The following is a 13,089-nucleotide window of genomic DNA, read 5'->3' on the forward strand; positions in this document are numbered from 1 at the left end:
TTTCCCCTTCCAGACAAAATTCAACTCTTTATTAATTGCTATCCACAACTTCTCCTCTGGTTGATGAAATATGCCTAACGCGTGTATAAAACTAAAGGGACTAAAACTATTTCATTGCTTGTATCCTGCTATCCATAAAACAGAGCTTCTAATTTCTGTTTTTGTATTATATTTTTAGTCTCGTCCCACATATCCTTAGCTGTCATAACAGATCCTTTTTAATCCATACTCCTTAAGTACTTCATTTTATTATGTCCCCATAAATATGCATGTTGGTGAACCAATGTGTGTGTGGGTACACAGTTACAGATATTGCCTTTGCTTTATCTTCATCAATTTTGTATCCCAAAAAGAATTGAAACAGTCTCAGAACTAATCAGACAGACTCCTTTAATTTTCACCTCCGTACATAACAGTTGTTGCTAAAATTTTGCAGGGATAAGCCTTGAGAAAATTTCTCACAAAAAACACAATTTTAGGCAAAGACCTAATGTGCAAGCCTTGGATGATGAGACTATGCCTAATTTGTAATGTATAACAATGGTACGAGTCTTTGACCAAGTGACTGCAGCACAGACATAGTCAATGGAAGTTCTTGAAGAAAAGGCAGATGAAGTAGCCATAGATCTAGTGGAATCAGCTCTAGGAGGACGAGGCAATTCTACCCTTTTTGATAATAAATCAATGAAATACAATAAGTAATCCATTTGGCCAGAGTAATTTTGGAACCTGTCTGATCCAAGTAATTAGGGGAAATGGATACAAACAGCTGATCAGGCTTCCTAAACTGTTTTGTTCCGTGAAGATAAAAGCCCAATTGTCTGCGAATATCAAGAAGGTGAAGCACATATTCGCCCTTATTAGTAAAGTTTGGGAAAAAAACCTGGTAATTGAATGGACTGGTTAATGTTAGTCTGGACTTCCTGTTCGGTGGATGGACAGAGGAGCTTTGTTCAGTGATCTGCTTCTTTGTGGCTCCTACCACAACTATGGCATTGATTGGGATTCCCTTGCTCCAATGTGGTCTACCTGAAGAGGGAACCAAAAACTTGTTCAGGTGCTTGGGAATGAGCCCGGTTCCTTCCAAGCTCAGCGGGAAACCAGGTCAACAAGTTCATCCACATAGGTGGGTAGGGGATTGGAGGGGAGGGTCACCCAAGATGTAGATGGGCCGGCCCCAAAAGCCTTCAGGAACACAGATTCCTCAGGAGAAGGAGAGTGGAAAGACTAGCCATCCTTCTGTCTGAGGATTTCCAGGATGTCCCCAATGGAAAAGTCATCAAGTGGCAATCAGGGAGATCCTTCTCCCTAGACAAAATCGGCATCTTACATGACAGACTCTGTAGGGGAGTCTATGTGCCTCATCTTGCATGGTCTCTTCTGAGGAACCTCTTCTGTGGGCTGTTCAGGAGAGGTGCCAGAAGGGTAGGGATCCCTCTGGGGAACTTGTGTGGAAGCCTCACAGAGCTGGGTGACCCTTAGGAGCAGAAATGCTGGGCTCAGACCTGATGAGGGGCAAGGGATAGGATCAGAGATCAGAGAGGATGGCTCTGTATGCAGAGAGAAAGCTCTTTCCACTACCTGAAAGGCTGACAGACCTGGGAAAACCTCTCCCCCCTTCCTTGGAGCCAAAGCAGCTGAACACTGAAGGTCAGGGTCAACCCCGAATCTGAGCCCACTGGAGAGAACTGGACCTGAGCTGTCCAGGACCAAGGCACTGAGGGAAAGGGATGGATCCAACAAAGTAGGAGCTAAACTCAACCCCTCAGACCTGGCACCGGAACTTTCAGATCTGAGACCTGCCCGGATCTGAAGGTATTGGAGCAGAGCTGATCAAGGACACAGTCAAAGTTGAGGAAGGAAGCTTCCTCAGATCCAAAGCTGAACCTCTCAGAGATCCTAGATCCTGGGACTCCGAAACCATAGGTCAGATCGGAGAAGGTGAAAGAATCGGCTGAGCAGAACACTCACAGATCCAAGAGTGGACAGAGGTGGGAGGACCCCCATCTAGATCTGAGCCCTGAGAAATCTCCGCATCATCCTGCCCATGTCTGCCTCTGTCAAACTCCTCGAAGATCTGGGCAAAGCTGTGGACGGGGGCCTTGCATGCTTCTTTGACATCTGGAATAACTAAGAGGGCAGGATCAGAGAAACTGGCTTCAGAATGAATTCAGGCATACATCCTCTGGTGGCCGGATCCAAAGGTTTAGGATCCGAAAAGTAGGTGGATGGAACAGGAGAGCTGACAGCATGGGTTAAACCAGTTGGATCCAAAGAGTGTTGTGGATCCAAGAGTCACCTAAAGGACTTTGGATCTGAAGAAATCGGATCTGAGAGCTTCTTTAACTTTTCTGTAGGTTTCAAGGAAACCCTCAGAGATCTCAGAATGGGCTTTTTCTTAAGACTCCAAGGCAGGCTGTGAAACCTTAGAGGGGGGTTTGAACCCCAGTTACAGCTGGCAGTAGTAGTAGCCCTTTTAAGATTAATCTATTTCCCCTATCAGAGGGCATCCTAGGATTAAATGTTGCACAAACAGCACAAGACGAGTCAAGGTGGGCAGCTCAGACACAATATATGCACTTCTTGTGGGCATCAGTGTTGGGGATCTTACGCCTATAAGAAGTGCACTTTTTGAAACCCATAGGTTTCTCTGGTTTATCAGACATCCTGAACAAAGGTAGTGGTAAACCCTGAAAAGAGAAAGGATTTAAACAGCCAACAAATTAAACCTGAAGAAAAGTCATACTAAAACACAACTCTATATTTTTTTAAACAAAGATATATATCTATGTTGTTTGTGGTAGTGCGACCTCGGAGTTGGTATATATAAGTAGTGGGGGGTTGGGGGGCACAGCCCCCCACATGGGGGTGCACGGGGGGCTTGCTCCCCTGCTTATACATTGATGCGTTGGATTTTGTGTGTTCTGTAGGTTGTTTCTGTAGTAGGGTGGATTGTTGTGTTTTGTTTGTGTTGGAAAAGAGCGCGTCGCATACTGAAACTTCAGTATTATGAAGTTTCAGTATTTCAACGTTCTTTTTTTAGTTTTTCGTTGTATTGGGTTTTTTTACTTTCTCGTCTCCATATACTGAAATTCGGTATTTCAGTATTTATATATACATATATAAATATATATATATATACATACATATATATATATATATATATAAATATATATATATATTTATATATATTATAAATATATATATATATATATATATATATATATATATATATATATATATATATAAATATATATAAATGTTTTATGCATACCTTTAGATATAAATAGAATTATAGAAAACTGTAATGGGCCAAAGTACCAAGAACAGTACTAGAAAATAAGAGAAATGACAAGAAAAGAAAAAAAAACCTGGCGCCAGTGAAAACTGGAGGGAGGAAGAAAAGTTGTCAGAATCTTAACAGTAACCATAAAAAATAACTATAACCAAGAACAAAAAATGAACCATCACCAAAAGGAACAATCTTGCTGCTCGAGTTTGGATCATTCGTCCCATCTCGATGGTGGCAAACAAGATCTGAGGAGTTGGGGATGGGAAAGAGCATTATGGGTAGAGGGAGGAGCTCAAGATTTGGATCTGAAGTCTTGTACATGCAGCCAAATCAGATACGAGGACTGTATCCTAGACCCATTTGTGAGGAAGAAAGAAAGGACAACATCAGATCCTTCCCTCTATCTTGCAAGGTTTTAAAAAGTTCTGCAGCTGCTTTCTCATTGCAACTGAGAGTCCAAGGGAGAATACAACAGCTTAGCTTTGATATCAGGAAAGATTGTAACCTAAGTCAGGAGTACCTGTGTATGACAGAATCTGATGCAGAAGCCCAAGAAGATACATCAACAGTATCACAACTGCATTTGACAGAATGGTGAGCCACCTCAGAAGCAGATCTCAATAAATAAATAGCAGAAGTCTTTGCTTCATAACCAGGCATGTCAGTCAAAACACTACCAAGATCAGAAAGGAGAGCTAATACATACAAGGTCATGAAGGTCTGGGGGTTCATGGTTCTGAAAGCCAAAGTGGCCAAGGTATAAACTTTTTTTTCCTATCCATAGGGACTACTCTCCTTGTCGGAAGGGAGACATTTAGAAGACAGCAATTTGGAAGGTTTATCAGCAGGAAGAGAAATGACTGCAGGGTCAGAGGAGAGATTCTTATAAAAACTTTTGATCCTTAGGTCCCTTGTATCAGGTTTCTTAGGTGCATGATGATGGGGCTCAGGATCCTGGAAAGCAACAGTAAATATGTCCAGAAGGGCTTCTAACACAGGATGGACTACATAAGGCTTGGGAGAACGCATCTGAAAAATGGCATGATACCTCTTTTGGACTTAATTTGGGAACTTTCCCACTGAAAGTGCTCCAGTTTTACAAGTGCACCAAAAGAAAGCTCTCTAAAAGTGGGAATCTAGAGAAACAGCTTCCTTATTTTCTGACTGTAGAGCAAGACGAGAATGGATCGGAGAACAGTATGCTAGGGATTCTTCCCCAGAATTCAATTCAACATCTTCATCAGACAGCTTCCTTATTTTCTGACTACAGCAAGATGACAATGGATCAGAGAGGAGTATGCTAGGTATTCTTCCCCAGAATTCAATTCAACATCTTCATCAAAAGACTCCGACTCCCTAAGTCTTTAACAGGGAGAAGAAAAAGGAACAGCAGAAGGCATAGATAACCTAGAAAAAGACCCCAAGTTAAACCGTAACACTCTTTATGGTGATTCTTGCCCATAGCAGCTACATGCTTAGACTTTTGCTTTTTCTTCAGAGAGACCTCCACACCCTAACAAGCTTAGGTGGTTCAGTACCCTGTTAACTTCAATGAGGAAGCATCTGGGGAATCCACCTAGGCCTTCAGAAATAATCAGTCACACCCCCCCTTCTTGTCTGCAGCAGATGTATCCTCAAATTTGGCAGACATATGAGAAAGTAACCCCGTGTTGGCCTCCAAACGGGTCGAAACAGAGCCATCAGTTGAACCAGATGGCCTTTGGTTCTTCATCCAACCTAAAAGAGATGTCCGGCAGAGGCTGGACAGCAGAAGTCTAACAGAATCTTTTTAGACTTCCTTTTACGAGGCAGCTAATTGTTTCAGTGGATGGATTCAGAAGCCATGATTCCTTTTGCAAGAACTTCAGGCACTAGTGCTCAAGGTAAACAGAAAGGGAAGACAAATGGCTGTGAAGGGTCTTGGGAACAAAAGCCAGACAAATAGGACATGGAGTATGATCGTGGTCTGCACCTTGGCAGAAAAGGAACTTGTCTTATCTTTATGGGGAGTCTGCCTGCCCACACTCACATTTCCCCTTTCTGGATGACATGTAAAACAGTAACCAACAAAGTGAAAGAAGGAAAGTCTCCAACACAGTACTTATCTGTCAGATGTTTGGAAGCTGGAACAATGCAACAGGACCAAATTCATAAAGTAGCATTCAGACTGGTGGCAAAGAATTTCTGAGGATTAGGTGTCCGTATGTGACTTATGTACCTTATGTCCTGTCTGACATATGGCTCTTGGAAGGGCCTGAGTCTTTGGTATGCTGGCCAGACATATGGCTGTCCTCAGTAGGGTATCCCTTTAATAAGGAATACTGCAAAAGTGATAACATAATTGTGCAATGCTTCAAAATTTTAACAAAATACATCATTATTCAACATTGCCACAACGTCTACCAGACTAATTCAGGACAGTGAGTAGGGGAAGGCAGCTTTAGAAGTTATACTGCTCTAAAGGATGTATTGGCATTATAGCAGTTATATAATACATACCACCTCTACAGAAAATAAATCAATAAAATATTAAAATGTCAATCTAAGGTTTATTAATCTCTACAGTGGAAGATGGCTTACATGATGAATTCATTAGGCTGGCAGACTGTCGTAGCTACTCCACCCAAAACGATCCAGGGATTTACTACCGTCTGTCCACCAGTGACTGATGTGCCTGCTTCCTCTGCTGCATCCTTAAAGCCCTGAATTATTAAGGGCATCACCTTGTCTCGCTCCTAACAAAAAAAAAAAAAAAAAAAAAGGCTATGAAATACACAGCACTTAATCTTTTCTTAAGACAATTTTAGTTCATAACAGGCAGATGAAATTAAAAGCACTCTCCTTTAATCTACTTACTGGTTACCTAAATATTTTTAAAGATTTGTTATTAGGGTTTTTCAGTGCATATACTGCTGTAGCTTGCTGTATATGTATACCTCCTCCCATGATCATCAAGCCACATCTCTAATTGGGTTATTTGGCTCTTCTGTTTCCCGAGCATCCTGGATGTCGGGGGGGGGGGGTGAAGCCTGAGATCAGGGTTGACATCCACTGTGGATTAGTAAAGTTTTCTACAGGTTTCCAATTTCCTATCCCAGTTGGCCAAACCTGGGGCAGGAACAAGTTTCTACATGCCGTTTATGCTGAGCTTGAACACAATGCACTACTTGGCTGAATTCATACCCCACACTGCACATCTAAGATCATCCACAAGATGTTGCTCCGACAGTGGGATTCGCATCAACTCCACCCCTCCACAATGTGGGCAAGCTGGCACTGGCAGCCCACTCAGATCATATGCCAACTGGTCTTCCAGTGACTAAGTTGGTAGAAGAACCCGGCCACTTTTTTGTATGCATAAGCTAACCCCCTATAATGTGGGGCTAGCTAAATAAGTAGTTGTCCTGATAAAAACAGTAACACGTAGTCACATGAGTCACTATTGAAATTTGTGAAAGTATGCAGTCTAGAACACCAAAGTCCAATCATTTTATTTCTCAGTCATTAAAAATGTTTACAGATGTATAGGTGAAGTCAAACCAATCATCATTATCATCTTTCAGCTGTTCCCGTTAGGGTCACCACAGCGGATCATCTGTTTCCATTTCTTCCTGTCCTCTGCATCTTGCTCTGTCACACCAACCACCTGCATGTCCTCTCTCACCACATCCATAAACCTTATCTTAGGCCTTCCTCTTTTCCTGTTACCTGGTAGCTTCATCCTTAGCATCTTTTTCCCAATATACTCAGCATCCCTCCTCAGCACATGTCCAAACCAATGTAATCTTGCCTCTCTGGCTTTGTCTCCAAACCTTCCAACCTGGGCTGACCTTCTAATATACTTATTCCTAATCCTGTCCACCCTAGTCACACCCAGTGCAAATCTTAACATCTTTAACTCTGCCACATCCAGCTCTTAACTCCTGCCTTTTTGTCAATGCCACGGTCTCCAACCCATACAACATAACTGGTCTCACTACCCTATTGTAGACCTTCCCTTTCAGTCTTACTGGTACTCGTCTGTCACAAATCACTCCTGACACTCTTCTCCACCCACTCCATCCTTCCTGTACTCTCTTCTTCACCTCTCTTCCACACTCACCGTTACTCTGAACTATTGACCCCAAGTATTTAAACTCATCCACCTTCGCCACCTCTACTCCTTGCATGCTCACCATTCCTCTATCCTCCCTCTCATTCTCACACATATATTCTGTCTTAGTCCTGCTGACCTTCATTCCTCTTCTCTCTAGAGCATATCTCCATCTCTCCAGGGTCTCCTCCACCTGTTCCCTACTCTCACTACAGATCACAATGTCATCTGCAAACATCACAGTCCACGGGGACTCCTGTCTGATCTCATCTGTCCATCACCATTGCAAATAAGAAAGGGCTCAGAGCTGATCCTTGATGTAATCCCACCTCCACCTTGAACGCATCAGTCACTCCCACCGCAGACCTCACCGCTGTCACACTACCCTCGTACATATCCTGTACCACTCTTACATACTTCTCTGACACTCCCGACTGCCTCATACAATACCACAACTCCTCTCTAGGCACCCTGTCATATGCTTTCTCTAAGTCTACAAAAACACAATGCAACTCCTTCTGACCTTCTCTGTACTTCGCCATCAACACTCTCAGAGCAAACACTGCATCTGTAGTGCTCTTTCCTGGCATGAAACCATACTGCTGATCACTAATCATCACATCACTTCTTAACCTAGCTTCCACTACTCTTTCCCATAACTTCATGCTGTGACTGATCAATTGAATCCCTCTGTAGTTACTACAGCTCTGCACATCACCCTTATTCTTAAAAATCGGTACCAAAACACTTTTTCTCCATTCCTCAGGCATCCTCTCACTTTCCAAAATTTCATTAAACAATCTGGTTAAAAACTCCACTGCCATTTCACCTAAACATCTCATAAAATTCTATTTAATAGACGTGGCAATGATAGAAGCACAAGACTTGTTCCCAAGGTTGTACCATCATACTTCAAAACTGAAGCACAGTCTTGACTGCTCATTTCTCCTTACAAACAATCTTGCAGCCTCAAGCTCATTACCAACAGCCAAACTGTCAACTTTTCTTATAAAAATAAAATGTTTCACTTATGATCACTCTTCCTGGTTGACCTTAAGTGCATTAAAGTGAAACTACTCTCCCCATTCAAGGGTTTTAAGTTTTCTAGGCTCTGTTCATTAAAAGCTGCTGAATTCCATGGCTCTATGGAATACAGGTTTTGGCTCAGATGACCCACATTTGACTAAAGCCAGAAGCTGGACAGGGAGGAATATTCCAGGTGAAGACAGTAAGTTAAATCTCACTACATAAACACCACCTACTGAAAAACTAGCAGTGATTCCACACAATTCAGTTCAGGGCATAGGCCAGGACAAGTACTGCATGCAATCCAGCCAAGTATAGCAAGTGTGAAGAGGTATGCACTCTCACCAGCTTGGTGTAGCCAGCCAGCACCAGGAAAAATCCCAAACCTTCAATGGATAATGACCACAACCTCTATTTCTTACACTGCTTCCTTGTATCCCCAGATGCCACTTGTGAGAAAGAACAAATGGACAGACTGGGAATGGGCTCGATGACTGGTGGGGAAATAAGGGCCAAAAAAATTAAATAAAACAGTAATAATTAAATGGAATCCTTGAAAGTATGTGGTCACTGATGTTCACATGTACTTATTTTTTCTGCCCACTAATGCTTGTGGCATTTCCTTTTCTATTTCAGTTTGACAGCTGGGAAAGTCCAGCTGAACACTGCTTAAGCTTAAGTGGAGGCTTAGGATGAAAAGCTCTGAAATGGTTACATATTTCACAGTTTCAACAGAAGCATGTTACATTAGCAAAAGTATATGAAGATTGAATCAAAAATAACAGATAAAGACTCTTAGCATATTACTAGACTGACAACAGGACCATCACTGATGGGTTCATTCATTTCATCAATTTGAATCTGGCAAACTTCTGGATGATTCCATGCTCAAGAAAACATGGACATGACATACATGCTCACTCACTGTCAAATACTATCAGTTCAGTACTAGTGAACACATTGCTGCAAATCAACAGCCAGGGAACATTAGACATCTGTGCTGCTGATACGTAATATAAACGTGCATGACTTACAGGGTACTCAAAAACTGAAGATTGACTTCTTTTTACTCTTTTTCTTTTTAGGGGAGACCTGCGGTGCTATTCACAGTGTATGAGAAAATTTGGCAACGGCATTGGGGAACTTCCCTTATTCTTTTTCTCTATACTAGCCATTGGACCTTTTACATCCACCTGAGCTACCACCTAACTCAGGCAGATGGGACCTCTGTTTAACATCTCACCTGAAGGATGCCAAACTCAGGAGTATAAATTTCATCAAAACTGTGACTAGTACAAATATGGAAATGAAAAAAAAAACATCAAAAGTTTTGAAGGGAGTATCTACCTCCCACAGCCTCGTGACAGGGGTCTGACACCAAGAGAAGGTCCATGAGCAACTTAAGCTTGAATCCTGCATTGCTTTCTGGATCATCTCCAATGACTGGAACCAACTGACTAACCTGTTATGTAAAGAGGACTTCCCACCTTCAGTCACAAGACTGCCTATTGCAGGAACACTGATTCCACGAATAAAGCTTCTACAGACCAGCTTTCCAGGTAGGGAAATGTGGAAACCCTTATACAAGGTAGGGCGATGCCTGTGACTGACAAGTAGTATTCCCTTAGTATAAGATGAAGTAGCTAGGCAAGAGAAGCATATGCAATTTTTATGAATGGAGGATGGGGAAATATACATCTTTTAAGCCACAAGGTCTCACTAGACCCTTGGTCAAAAGGGGTAACACTCAAATTCAGAATGCCAACACTCGAAATTGTATCTTCCAAAGGTTTTGAGCTTTGAGGGGTCTAAAATTGGCCCCAAGTGCCTTTCGTGGAACTAGGAAAATCGTGGCGTAAAGTCCTTTCCCTGCTGTGAGGAAAGAACTTTCTCAAGGACTCCCCATAGGAGGAGGCCTGAGAAGACAGAAGATATCAGTTCCACCTGTTCTTTGTGGACCAGAGTGATGTCTGCATGATTTGGAAGCCTGGCCCACTGCAGTCAAGTGTAGGGATTTGGGAGGACAGAGGAGGGTGGGAGCACCATATAATCAGGGTTGCTTTCTGTTTGCATTTGGACCTTGACACCCCCCACCCATTTTCCTTGGTTATCACCAGCACCTTTTTTGTTATCCACTGACGCTCCTTTTTAAACAAGACTTTTGAACTTTACCCTGCGTATACTAGAAAGGGCAGGGTTTAAAAGGGTAATTCCTCTCATAACCCTAAATGGGAGGGTGAAAAAAAGTACAGTTGTGTACACATCATAAATGTAGATGTTCTGAGTGTATTCACTGTTGCAGACATCACATCTGGGTTATCCCTGCCAGGGTAGCCCTCGGCCAGCCCAAATACCAAAGGCTTAGTATTTCTGCATTGGTTGCTGTCGCTCCAGAACTGACATCAGGTCGTCAGTAGTATAAACTAAGGCAGCTGACGCCATTACATCAGTTTTTCTTGCCCTGTCAGAAGCCCCCAAGTGGGAGCTGGGTTCTAGCAGAAGAACCCCACCAGTAGAAAGTAAAATCACTTGTAAGGAGGGAGAAGAAAGATGAGGGGGATGGAGGGAAACCAAGACTAACAGTGAATACACTCAGATATCTACATTTATGGTAAGTGTACACAACTGCACTATGTTCTTCGTGTTTCACTGTTACAGTCCTCAAATTTGGGTTGATTCCCAAAGCTGAGGAAAAGGGTGGAGGCAGTCAAGGAGACTGAGGGCTGGTTAGGATGCCCTACAAGACTGCAGTGGCAAACCCTGCCCTGGATTTGGAGAAGATAGGCAGGTGGCAAAGTTTGGTGAAAGTGTGAACAGATGTCCAGATGGCAGCCTCCAGGATGTCCCTGATGGGGACTCCTCTTAGGAAAGCTGCAGAGGTGGTGGCTGCTCTTGTGGAGTGAGCCCTGACCCCCTTAAGGGGAGGCTTTCTGTGTTGCATGCAACAGAAAGTGCAGTTGTGTACACTTACCATAAATGTAGATGTTCGAGTGTATTCACTGTTGCAGTCATTACATTTGGGTAATCTGCTGGCAGGCTGCCCTCAGTCAGACGGATTAACAAAGTCTTGGGTCCTCCATCAGTTGCTGTCCCTTCTTCCATGATGTCAGGTCGTCGGGGGTATAAAACATGCAGCTGACACCATCACATTAGTTTTTCTTGGCCCAGATGTCAGGTGCCCCCCAAATGGGGAGCAAATAAAATTAAAAACACAAAAAATATACCTCCAACCAAAAGTAAATACACCAAAAGGGCTTTTAAGCATAGTGAAAGAAAGTAGAGGTATAGCCAGAGAAAAATAGGGGGCTGGAGGGAGGGTAAACAGGACTGCAACAGTGAATACACTCTAACATCTACATTTATGGTAAGTGTACACAACTGTACTATGTTCTTCATATTTCACTGTTGCAGTCATTACATTTTGGTAGATTCCCAAAGCTATGGTTGGGTGGAGGGAATTACAGAGCATTAGGACCAGCTATAAGGCCCTGCAGGACAGCAGTGGCAAAGCCAGCTCTGGATTTAGAGAAGAGTGGTAAATGGTAATGTTTGGTGAAAGTATGAACTGAGCTCCAGGTAGCAGCTTCTAGAATGTCCCTGGTAGGAACACCTCAAGACTGTTGAAGTAGATGCAGCCCTGGTGGAATGGGATCTGATTCCCTGGGGGATAGTTTTTCCAGGGTGCTTATAGCAGAAACAAATACAATGGCTTATCCATTTGGAAATGGTTTGCTTTGAAATAGCCTTTCCCTCTGCCCCTGCTGCAAATGCTACCAGCAGTTGTTCAGATTTTCTTTGAGATTTAGTCCTGTTTAAGTAAAATCTAAGTTGTCTGTGCACATCCAATGAATGCAGAATCCACTCCCTCTTGTTCTGTGGATTGGGAAAAAGTTGGCAAATGAATGATCTGATTAAGAGCCACACTGGATACCACCTTAGGCATGAAGGATGGATTGGTCCTCAGAGATGCCCTGTCTGCATGAAAAATGATGAAAGGCTCCACTGCCATAAGAGCCTGTAATTCGGAAATCCTTCTAGCTGAAGTGACTGCTAAAAGGAAAGCTGGTTTCCAGGATAGAAATTTTAAGTCAGCAGTAGCAGCTGGCTCGAGAGGAGGGACAGTGAGTTTCTGCAATACAAAATTGAGGTCCCAGGCTGGGGTTGGAGTTCTCCTGGGTGGTCTTAAGTTTTTGGCCCCTCTGAGATGCTGCTATAGCAGAGGATGAGAGAGGAGGGGAGGTTCTGTGTTGTAATGAGCTGAAATGGCTGAGGCATGGATTTTTATGGAAGAAAAGGACAGGCCCTTGTGAAGCATCTCAGTTAAGTATTGCAAAATCTGAGGAATGTTGGGCACTGCTGTGCTTTATCCCTTGAGATCGATTCCAGGCACAGAATATTTTCCATTTGTCAACATAAGATTTTCTAGTACTAGATCTTCTCGCCTCCAAAATGACATCCATCACAGGTTTGCTGAGGGATGCTAAGGGTGAATTTAGGTGATTAGCCACATTGCAAGATTCAAAGTTTGGAGCTGAGTGTGCAGAGTTTGATTGTTCTGCTGAGACAGCAAGTAAGGTGTCTGAAGCAGGTGCCACGGTGGAAGGTGTGACACACTGCATAGGAGTGGGTACCAGTGTTGGCGAGGCCAGTCTGGAGCAATCAAAATCATTTTTGGTTT

The 13,089-nt window shown here is 43.0% G+C and overlaps 1 protein-coding gene across 6 annotated transcripts in view; it reads right to left on the reverse strand.

Annotated features, from left to right (window-relative positions):
• SEPHS1 (selenophosphate synthetase 1) overlaps nucleotides 1-13,089 on the reverse strand; it is a 935,453-nt gene that overhangs the window by 514,077 nt on the left and 408,287 nt on the right. For all 6 annotated transcript variants that reach the window (XM_044087973.1, XM_044087969.1, XM_044087972.1 and 3 more), the window contains one exon: nucleotides 5,873-6,027. In XM_044087973.1, coding sequence (XP_043943908.1) covers nucleotides 5,873-6,027 — 155 coding nt within the window. The remainder of the gene's footprint in view (nucleotides 1-5,872; nucleotides 6,028-13,089) is intronic.

Source organism: Protopterus annectens, chromosome 11.part0 (assembly GCF_019279795.1).
Source record: "Protopterus annectens isolate FY-2018-M chromosome 11.part0, PAN1.0, whole genome shotgun sequence".
Taxonomy (NCBI): Eukaryota; Metazoa; Chordata; order Ceratodontiformes; family Protopteridae; genus Protopterus; species Protopterus annectens.